General features: G+C 37.5%; 1 protein-coding gene across 11 annotated transcripts in view; it reads right to left on the minus strand.

The window, feature by feature from the left end:
- The window catches only part of LOC112148664 (collagen alpha-1(XXVII) chain B), a 74,435-nt gene that overhangs the window by 8,014 nt on the left and 43,454 nt on the right, over nucleotides 1-22,967 (minus strand). For 8 of the 11 annotated variants that reach the window (XR_002919657.2, XR_002919656.2, XM_024275922.2 and 5 more), the window contains 34 exons: nucleotides 22,818-22,871; nucleotides 22,518-22,571; nucleotides 21,918-21,971; nucleotides 21,791-21,844; nucleotides 21,662-21,715; nucleotides 21,543-21,587; nucleotides 20,916-20,969; nucleotides 19,835-19,879; nucleotides 19,669-19,722; nucleotides 19,510-19,563; nucleotides 18,791-18,844; nucleotides 16,985-17,038; nucleotides 15,050-15,103; nucleotides 14,712-14,756; nucleotides 13,552-13,596; nucleotides 13,404-13,457; nucleotides 11,493-11,546; nucleotides 11,364-11,417; nucleotides 11,113-11,166; nucleotides 9,638-9,691; nucleotides 5,895-6,002; nucleotides 5,764-5,817; nucleotides 5,477-5,584; nucleotides 5,351-5,404; nucleotides 4,114-4,167; nucleotides 3,247-3,303; nucleotides 3,110-3,163; nucleotides 2,961-3,014; nucleotides 2,834-2,887; nucleotides 2,699-2,752; nucleotides 2,528-2,628; nucleotides 2,358-2,481; nucleotides 985-1,092; nucleotides 857-910 (listed from right to left, as the gene is read on the minus strand). Coding sequence is in view for 7 of the 11 variants with exons in the window: in XM_024275922.2 (XP_024131690.1) it covers nucleotides 857-910; nucleotides 985-1,092; nucleotides 2,358-2,481; nucleotides 2,528-2,628; nucleotides 2,699-2,752; nucleotides 2,834-2,887; nucleotides 2,961-3,014; nucleotides 3,110-3,163; nucleotides 3,247-3,303; nucleotides 4,114-4,167; nucleotides 5,351-5,404; nucleotides 5,477-5,584; nucleotides 5,764-5,817; nucleotides 5,895-6,002; nucleotides 9,638-9,691; nucleotides 11,113-11,166; nucleotides 11,364-11,417; nucleotides 11,493-11,546; nucleotides 13,404-13,457; nucleotides 13,552-13,596; nucleotides 14,712-14,756; nucleotides 15,050-15,103; nucleotides 16,985-17,038; nucleotides 18,791-18,844; nucleotides 19,510-19,563; nucleotides 19,669-19,722; nucleotides 19,835-19,879; nucleotides 20,916-20,969; nucleotides 21,543-21,587; nucleotides 21,662-21,715; nucleotides 21,791-21,844; nucleotides 21,918-21,971; nucleotides 22,518-22,571; nucleotides 22,818-22,871 (2,082 nt within the window). In the remaining 4 variants the exon portion in view is untranslated. Of the gene's footprint in view, nucleotides 1-856; nucleotides 911-984; nucleotides 1,093-2,357; nucleotides 2,482-2,527; nucleotides 2,636-2,698; nucleotides 2,753-2,833; nucleotides 2,888-2,960; nucleotides 3,015-3,109; nucleotides 3,164-3,246; nucleotides 3,304-4,113; nucleotides 4,168-5,350; nucleotides 5,405-5,476; nucleotides 5,585-5,763; nucleotides 5,818-5,894; nucleotides 6,003-9,637; nucleotides 9,692-11,112; nucleotides 11,167-11,363; nucleotides 11,418-11,492; nucleotides 11,547-13,403; nucleotides 13,458-13,551; nucleotides 13,597-14,711; nucleotides 14,757-15,049; nucleotides 15,104-16,984; nucleotides 17,039-18,790; nucleotides 18,845-19,509; nucleotides 19,564-19,668; nucleotides 19,723-19,834; nucleotides 19,880-20,915; nucleotides 20,970-21,542; nucleotides 21,588-21,661; nucleotides 21,716-21,790; nucleotides 21,845-21,917; nucleotides 21,972-22,517; nucleotides 22,572-22,817; nucleotides 22,872-22,967 lie in introns of all 11 variants that reach the window. The other 3 variants (XR_002919658.2, XR_002919659.2, XM_024275923.2) reach the window with 2 other exon arrangements.

Consider the following 22,967-nt stretch of genomic DNA (forward strand, 5'->3'; position numbering starts at 1 on the left):
ACGTCAGACTCTTTCCAAAAGTGCAACTTATACTCCAGAAAATATGATATTTCTTTGGTTTCTTGGGAAATTCTACAAAGCAAGCTTGTTTGTTTATAAATACAATTCAAAATACTTTACATAAAACAATATTAGGGGAGTCGAATTATCGTGTCAACTGTGATTATTTGTCACAGAAATTCATTATTTTTTATTGAGATAATCTCTCGTTTCCCTAAAGCCTGTTCATGTCTGATAATGCACACCTCGAAGAGCATTATCACACACATACCATGGTTATTTATGAAAAATAAAAGATAATATATCAATTATTACAACTTCTTGTTATATTTTTAGGTTTAACCCTTTAACATCTGAGGCATTACAGGTGATGCTTAAACACAAAATCTTGAACACACTGTAACTTTTCAACCGTTAACACGATGATTCTGAAGGAGAAAAGTTTTGGTTTTGTTTACATGAAGTAAGTTGTGTCACAACCAGTCATTAATGTCTTCAACGCATTTACCAAAAGAGTCTCCTGGTGTCAATGTAATGTATATCTGTGTGTCATCTGCATCACTACGGTCACAAGTGTTGTTCTTTATAACCTGGGCCAGTGGGAGCATGAAGATGGTAAATAGAAGTGGTCCCAGGATGGAGCCTTGGGGAACTCCTCATGTGATTCACAATTTACTGATGACCATTGAAAATGTATAAAGTGGAGAAACTTTTATGTAAATCTTCTATCTTACAAACAGGAGTTTTCCCATTGTCTAGAAAATTCCCTCTAAAGATGATAATATCAAACAGTTGCCGTACTGTGTACGTTGTTTTAGTTATAATGAAGCTTTAGGAGAAAAGAAAAAGATCTCACCTTTGGTCCGAACGGGCCCGTGACCCCTAAAAATCCCTGTTCGCCACCGTCTCCCTGATGGACAGAAGCAGGAGTTCAAACTCTCGTCTCTAAAAAGGATTTGTGTTAATCCAGATTTCAGTGCTGACTGGTTGTCCTTTCGTTCCCCGATCTCCTTGTCTTCCTGGAAATCCAGTCACACCAACAGAACCCCTCTTCCCCGCCAGACCCGTCTGGCCTGGCAGACCTCTCTCCCCCTGGAAAACCACGGATACAAAGCTCTGTAGTGACGGCTGAACAATAAAGCAGCAGCTTTATAGTTCAGAGGCTTCATGGATCTAAATGTCTGCTATGGTCTCTGACCGAGAAAGAAACAGTTTACGTTCATTTTTAAAGTAATTGGTTGGTACTTTTTTCCCCATAAAACTAACCTCTGGAGTTTGAAAGTCCTGATAGACTTCTTTTTTGGAAAATGTTTGACTGCTTTTGAGCAAAAACAATCTTGCCTTTTACCTTGACCTTTGGTAGCTTTCTCTTTTTACCCTTTTAGATTTGCTTTTTAAGAACTTTTAGTTAAGTGAAATTTAAGACATTTTATGAGTTTTGTAAGGCCTTTGATTTAAATTAAAGACTTTTTAAGACCTTTTACTTAAGTGAAGTTTAATACATTTTAGGATTTTTTAAGACCTTCTTTTAGTTAAGTGAAATCTAAGACTTTTTAAGAGTTTTTTTTAAAACCTCCTTTCAATTAAGAGAAATTGAGAATATTTTAATATTTTTTAAGGCCTTTAAGTTAAGTTAAATCAAATATTTTGTAAGATGTTTCAGTTAGGTGAAATTTTAGACATTTTAAGATTGTTTAAGACCTTTAAGTAAATTAAATGTACATTTTTTAAAGATTTTTTTCAGTTAAGTGAAATTTAAGATATTTTAAGATTTTTTAATACCTTCTCTCTGTTCAGTTAAAAATTAAGACATTTCAAGATTTTTTAAAGCCTTTAAGTTAAATTAAATCAAATACTTTTTAAGACCTTTCAGTTAAGTGAAGTTTAAGATATTTTAAGATTTTTAAAGACATTCTTTCAGTTAAGTGAAATGTAAAACATTTTAAGAATTTTTAATGCCTTTTAAGTTAAATTAAATTAAATCAAATACTTTTTAAGACCTTTCAGTTGAGTGAAATTTATGACATATTCCACTTTTTTAAACATTCTTTCAATTAAGTGAAATGTAAAACATTTTAAGAATTTTTAATGCCTTTTAAGTTAAATTAAATTAAAGACTTTTTAATCCCTCTTTCAGTTAAGTGAAATACAAGACTTTTCAAACGTTTTAAGGACCAGCAGTCACTAAAACATTTAAAGCTAAGCCTTCATTTACGATCTGAATGAAAGCTACACTAATGAGGTCGTTGTCCTTCATCACTGTAAAGAGTCGATTGATTGGCTCACAGGTGAGTTCACTGAGCGTTCGTCCAGATAAACTATGAACCATACAGACATGTTGACTCATCCCTCTTCACCTTTGGACCAGAAGAACCTTGACTTCCTGGAAGTCCCATCACACCTTTTGGACCCTGCAGGCCAGATTTTCCAGGTGAGCCAGTCTCTCCATCTTCTCCTTGTTCCCCCTGAACACAGATAAACCTGTTTTTCTTCTCTTTCACTAAAACATGCATTAGGTCGGGCTCACCTTGACTCCTTCACCTCCATCTTTACCAGGTGGACCATCGACTCCAGGTGGACCTTCGAGTCCTTCTGAACCTGAAACCCCACGAGGGCCAGGAAGACCTTCTGGACCCTTAGAAACGTAACGCTAAAATATCCTGATTGAACAATAAGACATTGAAAGCACCAAACTCACTGAAGGTCCTTTAGTTCCAGAAGCTCCAGGCATTCCGGGTTTCCCGTTCAGGCCCTGGAACAATCAAACATCTGTGTCTTCACAGCGTAAAACATCTCAATAACCAAAGAAATTCCAAACTTTTCTCGTCCTTACTTGATCACCTTTGGATCCTTTTAGCCCCGGATGTCCTTTGGGACCAGGATGACCCTGAAATCATCAGCGTTATTGGATTGGAATCGTCACGTCTTTTGTAAACATTTCTCAAACGGTGGGTGCTTACAGGCCGGCCTGGGGGGCCAGTTTCACCTCGGGGTCCACCCACGCCAGCTTGACCCTGAGAAATCACATTTTCTGCTTGTTTACAGCATTTTTAAATCAAAAAAGGTCAAAGTAAAAACTGAAAATCTGTGGGAGTTTTTCCACTCTTACAATGCGCCCAGGGTCACCCGGATCTCCTCTGTCTCCTTGGTTTCCAGGAGGACCCTGGACTCACAATGAGTAGTTTATTGATTACAAACACCAACAAACAGATGGTAAAAAACCCAACATCTGATGTAAAAACTCACTGTGTCACCTTGAGGACCTGGAGGACCCTCCACCTTACTGTCCTCCCCCGTCCCTCCCTACGAAGAGGAACTGTCAGATATTTGTCCCCATGATCCGCTTTGCTCCAAACTCTCTTTTTATGAACGATAATCATTACACAAGCTATTACCCGCAATGATCCAATTCCCCCCAAATGGAGCCAGCGTTTGCTCCGGGGTTTTTGAGGAATTCATTAAACAATAACCAGCGATGGCTGTTGGATTTAGAGTCGTTTGCACATACGACACATTTCATAAATAAGCAAAAGGAGGATCATTAGAGATGGACAGGAGCCAAACAAGCAAAGCAGCCATTTACATTCGTACCTGCAGCTTCAGCGCCAAGATTACCTGGCATTAAACAGTCGTTTTTTTCCCTGCGACCCGCGTGATACCATAATATTGATTTAATTAGTGCTCAGGCACAGCCATTATGTTCTGGCAATGAGAAAACAACACATTTTCACTTCCAGATGGCTTTTGCCCAGAGACACAAACACAGAAAAAAGAGAAATGTGCTCCTCGTCTCCCGTCAAATAAGCACGACTTCTTCGGCTAATACCTGCTAAATTATGAGCAGGGGAGTCCAGGTGTTTGGCTAATTATATATGTTTGATGAAGCCGAGTTAATTGGGCGTGCCCTGGTTCATGTCATTGATCAAATTAGGAATAAGTTTGGGAATATCACAAGGACACAAAGAAAGTGCTAATTAGAAAGTCCCAGTAAATTTATGGAAAAAGAGATTGTAAAAAAGGGGCAACGTAACCGACTCCCAGAGCTCATTAGGAGCATTTAAACAGCAGGCAGCTGTGATGGAGCATGAAACAGGAGCGCACAACACCACGTACCTTTTCACCTTCCGTTCCAGGAGGTCCCAGTGGTCCCGGTGGTCCCATGTGACCCTAAAAAACAACAACTCAGTGAATGACGAGTCAGAGCTGCAGCCTCCGAGCCATCCTTCCACTGTGGAGGTCAGAATTATTTTATGAAGTTGATAAATCTGTCCATGAAAATAACCACCTGGAGAGTTTTTGGTTTTAAAAATAAAAAATTCACGTCCAAATCAGATGAAACTAGAAAGGTTGCATTACCTGCAGTAATGCTGGTGTGAATGTTTTAGCTGAAAGTAGTCGCTGAAGATGCTGAAACTTTTTGCTTAAGATGTTGACGCAATTTACTTTAATTGCTTTAGGGATTTACTGAAAATGTAATTTTGTAAATTTGCTAAAAGACTGCAAATTTCAGTAAAGAACTATGAAAGAGTGCTGAGGTTGACCTTAATTTCCGAAGAATTTGTAGTAAAATTACTTAAAAATACATGCCAATTTTGCAAAAAATATTTAGTGTGTTGCTTAAACTAAACTCCAAATTAGCATAAAAAGCTAACTCGCTGCTTAAATACTAGCTAAACTCTAAAACAGCCAAAAATTTCTCAGTAAACTAAATTAGTCTAAAACGTTAGCCTGTTGCTAAAATGTTAGCTAAACTCCAAATTAGCATAAACAACCTCAGTAGATGCTAAATTAGCCAAAAATGTTAGCATGTTGCTAAAATAGAAGCTAAACTCTAAATTATTAAATAGAAACCCCAGTAGATAACAAACTAGCTAAAAATATTAGCATCTTGCTAAAATATTACTATAAGAGATGCAAACATCCCATGAATATATTTAAATGTTTGTTGCTAATCTACTTAAAAATATGACATTTGAAGACTCTCAGTCATTTCCTGTGGGGCATATTTTGCTGAAGATTTACCTCTTTTTGGAAAAAGAAAAACATTTCTAGCAGGAATGAGGTCGGCTCTTAGAGCTGCTCTGCTTCTAAAAAAGTTGGGTTCACATATGTGGTTACCATAGCAACTGAGAGTTTTACTGGACCTGCTTATACTAGAAATCCTGTGAGTAGGAATACAGAAGTGATAGAACCCAAATGAGATCAATTAAAAGACAGAATCTGCTAAATGTGGACATTTATTGAAGGTTGAAGTAAAATGTGAAACTTTGGTTTTGTATGACTTGAGTCACTTTAAAATAAGACCAGAGGAGGTCAAAAGGGATAAAAGTGTTTTTCTGTAAGTGCGTACCTTATACCCAGCCGGGCCGGGGTCACCTCTCTGACCCGTTCCTCCAGGAGCCCCCTTTAAAGTTCATATATAACATGTAACATACGACACGTTTGATTTCACCCTGCGTCCATCATGACGGCGTACCGCTGAGCCCACGCTTCCTCTGGCTCCTTTCGGTCCAGCAAACCCCGGCTCTCCCCGCTCACCCACCAGTCCGGCTTCACCAGGATGACCCTGCTGACCTTTGCTGCCCTGGAAGGCCACAAACGAGAGTAAGGGGTCTGACAGTACAAAGACCGGACCGGCTGCTGTTTGACGAGCTGCCAGGATGTTGTTTTTACGACGGGCACAGAGCTCAGCGTCTGTTTCCAGCAGCACAAACAGATCCAGCTCTGAAAGTGAGTTTAGCTCCGAGCGCTGAACTGACAAACCTGACGTCCGGCATTCCCGTTCTCCCCAGTTTTACCGGGTTTACCCTCCTGACCCTGGAAAAAGAGACGAATCAAAGACGACGGAAGAAGGAGTAGTGTTCTATCAGAAGTAGAGTTGGGAGGGGGCTCACCCTCAGCCCGACCAGTCCAGCGGGCCCGGACGCTCCCTCCTGTCCTTTAAAGCCGATTTCACCTCGTTCTCCTCTGGGGCCTTCAGGGCCGGGCTCGCCCTTTTCACCCTGGAGATTCAAAAAAGTATCACTTTAAACTGCACTTTAGGAGCTTGAAGTCCCACTATGATCGTCTTTTGATCTATTTGCCGCCCCACTCCCCTTCACCCGTCTGTTTCCACGTCTCCCACTCAGACGAGGAAAACAAAGACGTTCATGGATCTATCTGTCTGCAAGTGGACGCATCAGAGTGGAGACGGGACAAAAACGTTCTTTTTCACAACAGTTTGAGGAAATAAATACTCAGAAATACAATTTAAAGCATCATTTTCTCTGTATTTGCTTTAGATCATCAGAAAAAACACAATTTTCATCAGAGAGGGTCTTTAAAATAGAATCTCATAAACAAAATTAGGGGAAAAATCAAAATCCATGAAATTGAATAACAAGAGGTTCTAATGTGTATCTGGAAACATGTTTAAATACTTTTGTGACCAAAAACTTTTAAAGAATTTTCATAGTTAATCAGTTTTGCATTAAAAACCACCATCAGAGTAGAGAAGGGAGCGGCCCGGAGCGCGTTCTACATCACAAAAACGACCTTTTTCAATCAGCATTTTTTCTTCTGCTCCTGATCCACAACAGTTTGAATAAATACATATTCAGAAATGGAATTTAAATCTTAACTTTCTCAATATGTGTCCTCCATCATCAGAAAAATGCAACAAAAACATAAAAAAACAACTAATAATCAGAGTTCTTCCTTTAAAATAGAATAAACAATTAATAAAAATAAATTTAGGGGGAAAAAAAGTTCCAAAAAAGTTCAGTGAAATATAATATATATATTGAAATGTAGATATTTTTGTGTCTAAAAACAATTTTTAAAGCTAATCAGCTTTTCCTTCAAAACCAAAACTTTATTTTCCAAAATTATAAAACATAGTTTACACATTTAAATTGTATGTTTAACAGAATCAAGGAAACAACTAAAACAAATTTAAGATTATGGAGAGAAAATAGACTCACCCTGATTGTGTAACTCATACAGTTGATTTTGTGCATAAATACAAAAATTATGAAATAAAAAATACAGTTTACACACAAATTAAAATGACAACAGGTTGAAACTAAATTACGCACAAATCTGATGTGAGACTCTTTCCTCATTTCTGAGAAGGAAAAGATTTAGGTGATACGTTTGAATGCTGCTGGATTGCTGGGAATTTCATAGTTTTTTGACTTATGCACAAAGTTTATTGTATGAGTTACACATTTTCCCTCCATATAGTTCTTTGGCACGCCGAGTTTACATTAAATAAATCTTTTATTTGCTTAAAAACTGATGATTTTTGTCACTTTATTTCAGATCTTCTCTCTTTCATGTCATTTTTTTCAATTTATTTAATCAATTTTCAGGATTCTGCGACAGACTGGCGACCTGTCCAGGGTGTACCCCGCCTTCGCCCATCAGTAGCCGGGATAGGCTCCGGAACCCCCGCGACCCCGAAAGGGAAGAAGCGGTCAAGAAAATGGATGGATGGATGGAATTTTCAGGATTCTTCAATCAAGCTGACTGTGACTTTGATGATTTTATGGTTAAAATCATCTTTTACCTTAAATTCATATAAGGAAATGTGATTTCACAGAAATAAATCTACTAAACTGAAGCATTGAAGTAGATATTTGCATTTAACTCACCCCCTTTACTACTCAGATTTTTGAAATAAAGTGAAGTTACTGTAGTACCGGGGGGTCCAACACAACAAAACCTGCTTCTAACCAGGACAGTTCTTCAGCTCAGAGGATTTCCTGGAATAAACACGACCATTTCTCCTATATGAACTCGTCTGAGCAGAACTGCAGGTTATAAATAAAATCATGACTTCCATAGCGGCACATCTCAGCGTTCTCCCCACAATGACAGCTGAGGCGTGTGAACGCCGGCTGCAGCGGCGGAGCCGCGCTGACACAAAAGCATGAGTTATTCATCAGTTAAACACAGCAGGCTGAGAACTGCAGACATCTCCGAGATGAAACGGAAAAATGTTACTTGACATGTTGTTCAAGGTGTCGGAGCTCCCAGAACAGAACGGGAGGAGAAAGTGGGCCAAAGCAGGAGGACCTCAGATCTGATGCAATTGAGCTGAAAGAAGGAGTCCAACTCTGAGCTGAACACGGAATGAGGAAAAGAAAACGAAATCCTGACACTTTAGAGCAAATGTGCCAATAACAAGGCCCGGGGGCCGAATCCGGCCCTCCAGATCGTTTTATTTTATTATTATTAATGACCCGATGTTATCTTGTGCTCATTTCTAACTTGTATATTTTTGACAAAATATATTTTTATGGAGCGTAAAATATTTAAAGTTATTTAAGGTTTAAGTTGATTTATTCTGGAATAATATTCCTGCATTTTTATTATTCATAATTATGTTAAAGAGTTACAGTTTAAATTTTTTTTAAATTGGCACTCTGCTAGCTTTTTGGAATATTTTAGCATTTACTTAGATTTTTTAGGCTATTTTGCAGTTTAGCTAATATTTCAGCTACATGCTAGCTTTTTGACTAATTTAAGCTTTTTATTCTTTAGTTTTTTAGGCTGTTTTAGAATTTAGCTAATATTTCAGCTACATGCTAGCTGTTTAGACTAATTTAGACTTTTTTTTAAAGTTTTTTTAGGCTCTTTTAGAGTCAGGCTAATATTTACAGGCTAGCTGTTAGGGAAAATTTTATGTTTTTTTCAGTTTTTTACAACAACTCGAAGTTTAGCTATTTTTTAGCTACATGCTAGCTTATTTGGCTAAACTTGGCTTTGATTTTTGATTTTTTTAGGCTATTTTGGCATTTAGCAAAAAGTTTTGCTGGCTATCAGCTTCAGCAGTTTCAGCAATCAACTTCAGCGTTATTATTAATCAACTTCCCCATTTTATGCTGTCAGATTCAGCGCTTTTAGCAATCAATTTCAGCATTTTTAGTTATCAATTTTAGCATCTTCAGCTATCAGCACTAGCATCTTCAGCAGCCAAATTCAGCTTCCACCATTCACACTAGCATCATCACAGATAATGTTATATATCTAGTTCATAATTATGTTAAAAAGTTACAGTTCAAAAGTCTTAAAAATGTAGTTTTACTGTGTTCAATAAATGTTTATCCGTTTCTCTCGAGACCTAAGGTGTGTTTTGGATTTTGGCCCCTGTGTGATTCTCCAATGAGAGAATAACTGGGTTCAGTTGGATTTTGTGAGGAATCACAACTCATCAGTTCCTGTGATTCCGTTGTGTTCCTGCTGCAGTGACGGTCTTCTGGTTTCCCTCGTGTCGAGGTGGACCCTCGGCTGACTCGTCTGCGGACCAGAGAGTCTTGTTTAACAGGTTTCAGTCGTCCTCGCAGCCTCACATTGGAGTCCAGAGCTGCTCTGTCAGCTCGCCAGCGTTTCCAGGAGTTTGGCTCACGAACGCGCAGCCTCGTCGTGCTCGCCAGACAGTAGCGCTCTCAAAATAACCCTGCGATCTGCTTTCACAGAGCATCAACACCAGGACGCTCTGGAGCGGTGACAGCCGGCGTCTCGCTAACAATGCTCGCCGCGGCGGTGAGAAGCTGCTGCCGCCGTAAAGATGAGAGTTCACCGAGAAGCAACTTCAAGATTTAAATATTCCGAGGTGAAATTAGCGATGTTTTTGTTATCTTTGCATACTTGCCTTTGCTCCATCAGCTCCACTTGGCCCCGGCTCTCCATCCAAGCCTGGTTCTCCCTGACAGACAAACGGTGAATGAAAGACATTATGTTTAAGAAAATGAGGCTAAAAGCACATTTATAACTCTCTGTGTTTTAAAAAGTTATAAGAAAAATCAAATATTCACATAAATAAGACATAAAATGTGTTTAGGTTGGGATAATCACTACACACAAGGATTATTAGATACGATTCTTTCATGATTACAGGAAATGAGTCAGCAGAGAGGATGAGGGCATAGGATGGGTTGGTTTTAATCAAAAATGTTAGTTTTTGCCTTTTTTAGTTTGTTTTTAACTGTAGAAGGTGGTGGAACAGCTCAATACATGAAAAGTGTGTTTTTTTTAAATAAAGTTTGATGGGATTATTTTGATCACATTTGTGTGTCCATACGACGGTTATATTTTTGTTTCATAAAATAGATTGATTGTATTTGGAATTAATTATTAGATCTTTTATTACAAAAGCAATTTTCCATATTATTTGAAAATAAGATTTTGCATCAAACTTGTGGATTTAAAGGAAATATTAAAAATGTAAAACATCAGCAGTTCAAACTGTCCTTTTATGAAGGTTTTGTTTGGTTCTGTGTTCATATACGTTAACAGAGCTTGAAGTACAGATATTTTTAAATGTCTTTAAAGAGTTGAAAGTATTTTTATCACTATAATTTATGATCCTGTATATTATTGAGCTGATGAAAGCCAAAAAGATCATTTTATTTCTTAGACATTTAAGTAAGAATTCCTTTTAAAACGTACATTTGTATTATTCCATAAAATTAACATGCAATGATTTATTTGTGCACTTATTTCAAATCAAATATTATTAAATGTATCAAAAAATTTAATATGTTTTATATATTGTCACCCTTTATTCCTTAATAAATAAATGGAAGGAGTTTTGTGTGTGAATATGATATATTTCATTTTATTAAGTATCTTTAATTCATGTGGGATTCATGAAGTGATTTATTTTTCTATTACTGAACCAATTTTGTCTATAATAATAAATAATATCCTAGAATAACAAATTAGATTTTTCAAAAGATTTTAAAAATATGACCAAAGAATAATTATGATTAAAACCTTTTTAAAGAGTTAAAAATATTTATTTCTGCCCAAATTTGTGATTCTTTTGTGTGTCTTTGTGAGTTTGACAAAAGCTATGAAAAGTAAAGTATTTTATAAGTAGTTAAGTAACTCTTCTTTTTAAAATGTAAACTTGATTTTACTTATCTAATAAAATAAACAAGCATTTATTTATTTATTTATTTCTACACGTTTCTGTCAAGTATCAACAATTTTTCCATTATTGTTAAATCTAGTATTCTTTTCAAAAAAAATTTAATTTTCAAAAAAAATAAAATAAACCATGTTACTTATGCATTACCCTTTTAGTCCTTAATAAATAATAAACTATATAAAGGAGATGCTCACTCTCCGACCGGACAAACCCTGCTCCCCGATGCTGCCGTCTGGACCGACGTCCCCCTGAGGAGCCAACAGACATCAATTTATATTTGTTTTGTTTTTTAAACTTTACTTCCTTCCTACTTACTTTACAAATGTAAAAAGATTTTAAAAAAAGGATCAAATCAATGATTTAATGCGTAATAATTGAGTCATTTCACAGTTTGACAGAGGAGTTGGAAACACGTGAAGTTTGATTTGGATGCGTCTGATTTTACCTTCTGTCCGGGCTCTCCGGGTGATCCTGGGCGTCCCTCTTTCCCTGCTGACCCCTGACACAAACACAGTCAGCTGTTTTTTTGTGCTCAAACACAAACGCAGTGACCGTTCCTGTGCGAGTGACTCACCGCCGCCCCCATCTCCCCCAGCGGTCCCATCCTGCCCGGAGGCCCCGCTGGCCCCTAAACCCAGAAACGTTAGGAGCATTTAGGCCATCGTTAACAAAAACATGTGAGAATAGAAGAGAGGAAGAAAAGTGTGGCAGCAAAAACGGAGAGTAAAAAGTTCATTAAAAAACTGGATGAGAAAAAGTCCGGAAACGACTTCTGACAGAACATTCAGGCGACATAAAGACTTCCAGTCCAGGAAGGAGCGACTGTAAATCATCTCGTTTTAGCCTCAGAATTTTAAAATTGGACGGTGGCTGAAAAAAGCAGATTTAGCTGCTTTGGACAGATGAAAGTTTCGGAGATGAGAGGAGTAAATTGTACCAAAAACGCAGAAGAACGTGGAGAATGTAAAAAGAAGACGTTCTCAATTTGACATTAATGAAGTAGAACTAGAAACAGATGCATTACCTGCAGTAACGCTAGTGTGAATGTTTTTGGTTTAATAAGGCTGCTGAAGATGCTAAAGACATTTATTTTAACGACTGAATTGAGTCATGAACGTGTTGAACGTTTTGATATAAAACTTCCATAATTTACATAAAGTTCACTAAGAGTTCGAAGGATTCCATGAAAAAATTACAATATTGCAAAAATATTAGCTGGATTCCAACTTATTCCTAAAAACCTCAGTAGATTCCACCTTAGCCAAAAAAAAGCTAACACGGTACTAACATGTTAGCTTAACTCAGAATTAGCCCAAAAAACATAATTAGATGCCAAATTAGCCAAAAACGTCAGCATGGTGCTTAAATATTAGCTTGACAGGAATAGTCCAGAAAACCTCAGTAGATGAACTCAGTAGTAACATGTACCAATAGCTAAAGTACCAGCAGGAACGTCCTTAACGAGTTTTTGATACCAAGATTGCAGAAATTGCTGAAGGTGTGGTTGAGTTTTTATGAATTGAAAATTGTACGGAAGAATAAGGAATAATATTAACAAGGAAAGTTGTATTTCCTGCAATAATGCTAGTGTGAATGTTTGTTGCTGAAAGGAGTCGCTGAAAATGCTGAAGGTTTTTGCGGAAAATTGTGACGCAATTTACTTTAATTCCTGAAGGGATTTGCTGAAAATGCAAAAGCTATTTACAGAATATTAACTTTGTTGAAAGACTGGACATTTTGTTAAAGAATAATCAAAGAGTGGACCTACATTTCTAAAAAAAATTGCAGTAAAATTGCTTAAAAATCCCTAATATATGCCAACTTTGCAAGTTATGTATTTAAATATGAGCTAAACTCTAAATTAGCCCCAAAACCTTGGTGGATGCCAAATTAGCCTAAAAAGCTAGCTCGTTGCTTAAATACTAGCTAAACTCTAAAATTGCCTAAAATTCCTCAGTAAACCAAATCAGTCAAAAACGTTAGCATGTTGCTAAAATAGAAGCTAAACTTTAAATGAGCCTATAAAAACCTCAGTTGATAAAAAAATTGCCAAAAAGTTAGCATGTTGCTAAAACAGAAGCTACGCTCTAAATTAGCCTAAAAACAAGTTAGCTAGAAACGTTAGCATGTTGCAAAAATAGAAGCTAAACTCTAAATTAGCCTATAAAAACCTCAGTAGATAACAAATTAGCCAAAAATGTTGTTGCAAAAATAGAAGTTAAACTCTAAATTAGCCTAAAAACAAATTAGCCAGAAACGTTACCATGTTGCTAAAATATTAGCTTAACTCCATTTTTTAAAAATTACTTTAAAAGATGAAAACATAGCCCATGGATAGATTTAAAGGCTTTTTGCTAACCGACTTAAAATATTTTGAAATTTAATAATACAATAAAGAAACAGAATCACTGTAGTGCCTAATAAACATTCACACAATAATATTAAAAAAAAAAAGTCTCTGCTTGGTCACCATTAATAGACTCACCGGCTGTCCTAAGATCCCTTTGGCTCCTGGAGGTCCTGATGGCCCCATGACACCCTGAAAACAAGAAAAGCATGAGGCCCACAGAGCGCTCACATTCACTGTCTCTCCTGTTCTCCCCAAAAGAGCAATTTTAGCCCCAACCACTTACTGGGAATCCCTCCAGACCGGAATCACCCGGATCACCCAGCTTTCCCTGCAGCACAGAGGCCGAACAGAAGGAGGAGAAGACGTGTGACTTCAGAGGATGGAGCTTGAGATCAGGTTCACATCAGAGCACGTGTTTATTTTCTTCTGTTTAAACTCTGAGAAATAATAACTTTGAGATGTCTAAGTGTCAGAAAAAGCAGAAACTTCAACTTCAGGATGAAAGAGAGAAGAAACCTCAACTCAAAGTAAAAGTAAATATGGAAGCATCAAAAATATGAAGTCATTTTTGTGCCACCACATTGTAAACAAAAGTAAATAAATCTACACCAATCAGCATGAACCCTCTTGTCTGTGATTGGCTGTTTGGTGGAACAAATGTCACTAAAATGAAACTTATGAGGACAAAATCAAATATAGGAAGAAAGCAACACATCGGAAAACATTTGTGTTGCAAAAGAAAAAAGGTTTTTGAAAATGAAGATTTAAAATGTTCCTTTGCAAATTATGAACATTTATTCTTAAAATTTTACATTTTGTTTGCAATTGAGGACATTTTCATCTCAAAACTGTTTTTTTTCATGTGGTGGGACAACGATTATTCCACAGAAAAACAGTTAAGTGTTAAAACGTAAACATAGAAGTGAAAAGGATTTTGTAGTAAAGCTTCCAGTTCATTTTGGTTGGAAAGCTGCAGTTTTTCAAGAAGGAAATAAATGGGATTTCATCATTTATGACTCCCCCTAGAGGTTTTTGAGGGAACTGCACCGAAATACTTGGAAGGTTTTTTTTTTCCTTCCAAGAGTTTTATTAATAAAAAAAGTGTGAATGTCATCACAGTAACCACAGCTGCATTTGGGCTAATAGCAGCAACATGGTTATATATTCATGCTTAACAAATAAAAAATAAATAAACTTTAGATGTTTGGTAATAAAAAAGGTCCCAATATTGTTTTGCTGCTTCCAGCAAAACAAGCATCGAGTTTAAAGTTTAATTTAACTGCAAACTCGTTCCTTACTGCAAACTATTCCACAAACACCCTTTTTAGAAATGATTTGTTTAATCAGTCATTAAAAGAAATGCTCGTTCTGCAGAGCTTAAATCGACTGAGCGCATGGTGCTGGACTTGAAGTTCATAGGAATAAATAAAGCAGCTTCTTTACCATCTCCCCAGGGGTCCCCACTTTTCCTGGTGGACCATTAGGACCCTGAAAAAAGAAAAAAAAAATCAACTAAAAGAGATTTTTTATAATTCCCTGGAGTTCAATCGTGTCTGACTGCCAAGTTTTACAAGCAGCATGGATGTTTTAAAGCTCTTTGCTTTGAGTTTCTGGGTCTCTGGTTAAAGATCTTCCTTTAAATATTTTTTCAACATAAATAGTTAATCACAATCGTTTTTAGGCTTTTCTGCAGAAGTTTGGCTCGTTTTATCTTTGTTTTTTAATTAGACGGACCAAAGGAATGCAGAGTTGGAGCACGGAGGTCATGAACTCCTTTTTACCTGAACCCCTGCAGAACCCGGGTCTCCCGCCGGACCATCCAGACCTCTTGGACCCTAGAAGAGGAACCAGATAACACGGTGAAGATGCTTCCAGATGCTCTAGCTGCCTTGATGCTCACATTTATTCTGCCTGACTTCAATCTCCACCAATTTCCTCCGGCTGACTGGGGCAGATTTATTTTTGGCCACACTTGTAAGAAAATCTTACAGCTCTTAGCTTTCCGGTCCAAGTAGTTAGAACTGAACCAACAGAAGAACCGTCTGCACGTTTAGATTAGAAGATCCTCTCGTTGATCTCTGCCTTTATAAACTGGACCAAATTCTTCACGCGGAACCGTCTTTTGGCAGAACTCTAAGTATCTCATGGAAAAGATCTTACCGCAGGAAGCTGCTGATCGTTGTGGTTTTTCAAAAAAACATGGGGAGATGTCTTCTTTTGGTTTTGAATTGAATGTTTGATGGAGAATCATTAAGACACAGAACGTCAAGAGTTTTGATCATTTTCTGATTTTGGTGATTTGTGACGTTATAACAAAACTGATTTAAGCGTATTTATCACTTCTTCTTTACTTTGATGCATTCCTGCTGCTGCAAATGCTAAATACATTTGTGTAGTCAGAGGTAAAATTACATTTTAGAAAGTATTTAGAAAATATTTTTTTATTTTAAAGATAAAAATAAAAAACTAGAAAAGTTGCGATAATGCTTGTGAGAATGCTTTTGCTGAAAATGGTGATGCAATTTGCTTTAATTTCCAAAGGGATTAACAAAAAATCCAAAAGCTGTTTGTAAATGTAAAATTTGCTAAAATACTGCAAATTTCATTAAAGATCTATGAAAAAGTGCGGAAGTTGACCTAAATTTCTAAAAGAAATATAGAGAAACTACTTAAAAATCCCTAACACATGCCAATTTTACAAAAAAAAATATTATCTTGCCTAAATATTAGCTCAATTTAGTAAAAAAAAATAACGGTAGCATGTTACTCAAAAAAAGCTAAACTCTAAATTAGCCTAAAAACCCCAGTAAATAGCGAATTAACTAAAAAACGTTAGCGTTTTGCCAAAATAGAAGCTAAACTATGAATTAACCAATAAAAACCTCAGTAAATAACAAATTAGCCCATCTGGATCCAGACCGTCTGTTACGCTATTTAAAATGTATAGTTGTAGAGTTAGATAAGCTCATTTCTCTTCAACAGTTCTGGTATCTCCTGTCCGTCCTGGGATAGGATCTCTCCCTCATGTGGGAATCCTTGAGGTTTCTCCTTTTTCCTAAATCAGCTTTTTAGGAGTTTCTCTTACCGGGAGGGAGGGTCTAAGGATACGGATAACCAGTTTATTTAGTCTGTTTAGTTTTCAGCTATTGTTTATATTATATGACTTACTGTCTGCTTCAAGCCCAATGAGGCGATTGATTTGTGATGTTGGGATATATACATAAAATTAAATTGAATTGAATTAGCAAAAAACATTAGCATGTCACTAAAACATTAGCTAAACTCCAAATTAGTCCAAGAAACTTCAGTAGGTGTCAAATTAGTCAAAAAAGCTAACACATTGCTAAAATAGTAGCTAAACTTCAAAATAGCCTAAAATTCCTCAGTAAACTAAATTAATCAAAAACGTTAGCATGTTGCTAGATTATTAGGAAAATACAAGCAGTAACGTCCTGAATGAGCTGAACCTTTTGATACCAAGATTGCTGAAATCGCTGACTACTTACTAAGCATTCACACAATAAAAACAAAAAGAAAGTGTTTTCTTAATTACAAATTTCTGTAAATCAAAACAGCTGTTTGGACATTTCCGTCCAGCTAATGCCTAAAACATGGTAAGATGACATCAACTGTGTGATGTCTGTTTGATCTCATTAAAATGGAGGTGTTTGTATCATCGTCAGAGAAGAAACGTTACCTGGACGTCTTCATCTTACCCTGCTGCCTTTGGGTCCTCTGATGCCGGGAAGTCCCTGAGAACCAGGAGGGCCCTGCACGTGGGTGAAAAACTGTCACCATGAGGCACCATGACGGTTGTTACAGCAGAAAACACAACATTTGGTTTTTGTTTAACAGCTTTAAATCCTTCATGCTGTACGCTGCAAATGTGCCATGCACCGTTTAATCCAGGATTCCACTTCATTTAGCCTCACCTTAAACACTAAAGAATATTTTTTAGATAATTGGAAATAAACTCGGGCATTAAGGGGTTAAATGCATTTATAAACCTCTAATCTGATGTGTTTTTTATTCTAAAAACTGAGGGATTCGATGATCAGCAGTTCATAATCCAGGTCCTCGTTTTACCTGCTTCCCTTCTTTTCCTGATCAGCCTGATCGATCTTATTGATTTAAATCAGGTGTGTTGGAGCGGACAGGGTAGGTGTACTTAAGACCCGTCCTCTGGGGCAGTTAGGTGAGAAACTGCTCCAGAGAACGGGTCGTACAGCTCTTCACAACACTTCATCCATCTGCTTTTAGGGTCATGGGGTTGCTGGAGCCTATCCTGAAGGGTGAAGGCAGGTTCACTCAGGACAGCTCCCAGTCTGTTGCAAGGCTGTACAGTTTACTTAACAGGGAAACCTCCTGCAGGATGATGGGATTGTTTGTTTGTAATAACAAGAATGATTAGAGATAAAGTGAAACAGATTTCTAAATTTAAAGAAACTATTTGGTGTGGGAAAAAGTATAAATGGATCAATGTTTTTTTTTTAGAAGTAAATTGCTGAAAAGAAAATATTTGTTTTGTCTATTTCCCCTTTGGTTGTGTTAGTTAGTCCTCCACTCCGGCCCAGTAGGTGGCAGCAACGCACCTTGAACGTAGGATGCCGCCCACCAATCAAACCGAAAGGAGAAGACGAACTGGAACTACACATCAACCTCAACGATCACAGGGGCTGTGGTGTAGCGGGTGGCTCCACAGAGAGACTCACTATCTGTTGGGTAATGGCTCAGTCTCACACAAAAAGATTCAGAACAAATCCCACAAGGCAGTTTTTAGTAAAAGATCTTCAACTTTTGGGCGTCTCCAAAATGTTTATGTAGATTCACTGTTTTCTATTGCAAAGTATTAAAACACTCAATGTTAGTTATTTATTTATTTTCAATCAAAACAACCAATGTTAGACTGTTTTCTTTAAAAAAAAAAAAAAAAAAAACACTGAGTTGAACACTTGTCCTCTGAATTTACAGAACATCGAGCTATTTTATGACCTGATGCCCATTTGAGGGGATCTTAATTCTATGTGAGATGGACGGTTCTTTCTCTCTGTAAGCCACTCTTGAAAAATAACAATGGCGTGTAATTGAAATAATCATTTTTTTATCCCTGCATTGGACTGGCAATGCAAAGATAAAATCAATTCTGGGTGAATCCTCTTTCACGCAACAATTGCTAGGATAGGCTCCAGCATCCTAGTGACCCCAAAACTGGATACGGTGATTTTGGTAAATTGGTGCAATTTTAAAAATTATTTTCCTGCAAATTTTCCACAAAAACCTTTAGAATTTAATACAATTTCAAAATGATATCATGAATTTAGTGAATAAATTTGACCCTGGAATTATATGAACACCTGCAGGTTTAGCTGAAGCCACAAAAGGAAGTTATCTTTGAACCAAATGTTTATGTTTTTAACTGGAACAAACAACCTATAATCTCAAATAACTAAAAACTGTGATGTGACTGTTTGTTTCCTCAGATTTTCTCTGAGTGAAAGAACGTTTGGATTTGATAAACTTACTGGGAGACCCTGAAGTCCAGGTAGTCCGACCTCTCCAGGTGTTCCGGAGTGACCCTGATGGATAAACAAGAGTAACAGATTTCATTTCTGATGCATCAAACCTATATCGAAGTAGCAGTTTTGAAATGTAAAAACATAACTTTGCAAGAACAAGTTTAAAGTCTCCAAACAAAAGGATAATTACATTTTATTATAATTAAAAAGGAATTATTATGATGATTGCGTTTTTAATCAAAATAAAAAAAATGTTTTGTTTTCGAGGACATAGTTTCTGTAGAGCGGCAGGAGTTCATTAGAAATTCACCTCTGAGTAGTGGGCGGGACTGTTGCTGCAGAGCAACCCCGACCCCCCTTCCTGTCACCCATCTCTTACACGCTCTCCACCAGCTTACAGTCCTTCACACTCTAACATTAGCGATGCAACAAAATATCCAGCAGTATCGTTTCTATCCAGCCGTACAGTTTGATCCAGATTCCAGCTCAGACCAGCAAAACAAAGACATTCATGGATCTATTTGTCAGTGAGTGGAATCATCAGGGAGCTTATGGCTCCGCCCAGCGTGTTTCCTACTTCACAGATAGGATATTTTTCCAGCGGCCTTTTGAATAAAGAAATACTCTTTCTTAATAAATGTCCTCCATCATCAGTAAAATGTTAAAAAACACCATTTTCACTGAATTCTCGAGAACTGGCGATGGGGTTCAGACTCACTCCTTACCATCTTCCCCGGTTCACCTGGTGGTCCTGGGATTCCCGTTTCTCCTCGATCCCCCTTCGGATTCATGATTAGCGGAAAATAGTTTGGGGAAGAAAGATTTTTACGTTTGACATTTAAATAAGTGACCGATAACCTTTGTGCTCATAAAAACTGACCAACCTTCTCCCCCGGTAAACCCATCTCTCCATTGGCTCCGACAAAGCCGGGTATTCCCTGAGACAGAGACAAGTTTCAATCCCATTCCTCTTTTACAAACTGCTCATCTGTGAGGCATCTTCAGCAATCAAACAAACTCAGTCAGGATGATTCTGCAGAAAGCCTTTACCGTGTCGCCGAGCTTCCCGACCTCGCCGCTCATCCCCGTCTCCCCCTGCAGCAAAGACGCCAAATTATCATTTCACAAACCTAGGCATGGCTCCTGCTTTCTTTTTATTTCCTTTGGCTCACTTGGGCTTAGAGCAACGGTCCGCAAACGTTTTCTTGTGAGAGTCACATAACTGTTTTCTTCTCTGATGGGGGGTTGGGGTCGGGTTGTAGGATAACTGGAAAAGTGTAGCCTAAATCTAAACTACCGTTTTCCAGAAAGCCACATATAGATACATTTGAAATAATTCCTTACTGTAATCTTCATAGAAAAAAAATCATAATAAAACATTTTAAAAAACTAGATATATAGCATTACCTGTGATAATGCTAGTGTGAACACTGTGAGCTGAATGTGGCCACTGAAGATGCTAGTGCTAATAGCTGAAGATGCTGAAATTAATAACTAAAAATGCTGAAGCTAGAAGATGAAAATGCTGAAATTGATAGCTAAAAGCGCTGAAGCTGATAGCCAGCTAAAATATTAGCGAAATGCCAAATTAGCCTTAAAAACTGAAAAAAAAACTCTAAATTACCCAAAATTAACCTAAAAAATGAAAAAAGCCTGAATTAGCCAAACAGCTAGCATGAAGCTGAAATATTAGCTAAAAATATTAGCTCAAAAATAGTCTATAAATCCTTAGTAAATGTCAAAACAGTTGAAAAAGCTAGCATAAAAAGAGCTGAATATTTTAATAGCTGAAAGAGGTGAAGAGTTATGAACGTTTAAAAAAAACGTACGTAAGAAAAAGAATAAAAATAGAGAAAAAGTGAATCAGTATTAAACCAATAAACATTCTCTCCTCTCCCGTCATTGTTCAGACTGCAGAAGGGTGGAATAAAATGTCACGTTCTATGCGGATGGTGTTTGGGGGGCCGGGCCGAATGTAGAGTCTGGCCTGATCCGGCCCGCGGGCCGTAGTTTGGGGACCCCTGGTTTAGAGACCAACCCCCAATAGTAGAGAATTAACATCTAATTTACAGATTCAAACGAGACGTAATCATAAAAAGAGATGGCAGCACTTCAGGGGAGAACCTCCCACCTTGGGTCCGTCCGGGCCGGTCGGTCCAGACAGTCCCTGCTTCCCAGGTCTGCCCTGAACAGAAAACACAAATGACGGAGAAGAACCAACAAACAGAACATCTCAGAACCTGAAACAAACAAACTTCAACAACAGGCGGATCGGAAAACAAAGAGCCGATTTTAGCATCGCCCTGAATCTCTTTGGGACCATTTCTGCACAACCAGAGCCGTGTTGGAGACGTGTCCTCTATTGTTCAGTCCTAAACACATTCTGGAACACTCACATGTTGACTGCACAATAAAACAATTAAAAATGTTCACTTTGTCCAAGAGAAACTAGGCTTTTTCACACTGGAAAAATGTGTTTGTGTGAATAAATCTGACAAAAACACCAATATTTCTCTGATTATTCACCTCGAATGAATATTTTTAGAGGGAATACACAAACGTCAGTAAGAGATAGTTTCATATGCTGACAAAAAGTTTGTTTGGATGTTTATCTCTGCCTCTGTTTGTGATTGTGTGTGTTTATGGCATAAAACCCGTCATTTTCTGACCAATCTGACTAGAAGTTCTGTCAAAAATAGCTTCAACAATAGAGTGGCCGTAACTTTGGATGACAGTTCAGAACCACATCTGCTCTCACCTCAGCTCCAAAAATCCCAGCTGGTCCAGGCGGTCCCACATCGCCCTGACAAACGGTCACAGAAGTAAAAAAAAAAACAGATTTTGTTTCTTTGTTTGTTTTTAAAGTGTGACCTCCACCTGAAGTCCAGATGTTCCTGGTGGACCCGGAAAGCCCTTCACTCCTCGCCATCCCTTCAGAAAACACACTAAAAGTGAGAATTTGCTTCGTTTGTTCAGGCAGAAACGAGCTGAAGCTTCCCCACAAACCTTCAGGCCCTCAGGCCCGTTGAGTCCAGGTGGACCAATGTCACCTGGAAACCCCTGAGGACAGACGGGAAGAGCAGAACCAAACGTCGGCTGATGGACTGACAGACAGGAACATTGACATTCTTACCTCGGTGCCAGGAGGACCCGGAGCACCAGCAGGGCCCTTATCCCCCGGTTTGCCCTGAGAAAATCCAACCGGATTAACTATTAATCAGATACAGCAAAAAATTGTAAAAAGTATTCAAGAGATTTAAAATAATCCACCAAAAAATGTAAAATTTATAACTCAGTGTATGAAGTTTGAAATTCAAGTCAAGCAGTTTCCACAAAGTTTCAAATCTTTGCATTAAAATTTCATAATCAAAGGGTCAACTTTTTAAATTCTTATTATTGACTTCTTTATTGTTATGAGTCTGAGACTTTTGCTTTTAGACTTGAACAGTTTTTTGATTGATTGATTGATTTCAAGCATAAATTGTGAAAAATACAGGACAAAACACAAATAATTCAAACTTATTGCGGAAATAATGAAATATAATTACTAACTAAAGTCAAGTAGAGTTTATTTAATATTAAACCAAACTGTTCGTGTCATTTCTCCAAGAACTTCTCGATGCTCATCTATAATTCGACCCCATTTCATCAACAAATTCTTCCTCAATTTAATCAGGAGTCAATTTAACATTTTAACAAAACGGTGTTTTCTTTAGTTCTGACGTTAAAATACCTGCAGTCCAGGCTTCCCAGGTGGACCCGGCGGCCCAGGTGAGCCGCTGTTGCCCTGAGACATCAAAAATAACAATGTAAATATTAAAACATAAAACAATATTTTGTTTTATATTTACATAAAAGCATCTTTACAGCTTAAAAAAGGAAAAATATCATCTGGATTGAACAACAATCTAGAGAAGACAAACAGCTTTTATTGACCTGAGATGGTGTTATGGATTACACATAGGGTGATAAACTAATCAAAAGTATTGACTAAACTGTCAATCTGATTAATTTTGGACTCATGTAAACCGACCTTATCGCCTTGGAAACCACGTTCCCCCTGTTCTCCCGGTGAGCCATCATCACCCTGAAAGAAGGACAGAAGCTTTAAGTTATTTAGTTAACTGTTAGTTAAGTTGATGCAGAGACTACCAATAAAAAAAAGATTTGTCTTAAATCAAGC

Source organism: Oryzias melastigma, linkage group LG9 (assembly GCF_002922805.2).
Source record: "Oryzias melastigma strain HK-1 linkage group LG9, ASM292280v2, whole genome shotgun sequence".
Lineage (NCBI taxonomy): Eukaryota > Metazoa > Chordata > Actinopteri > Beloniformes > Adrianichthyidae > Oryzias > Oryzias melastigma.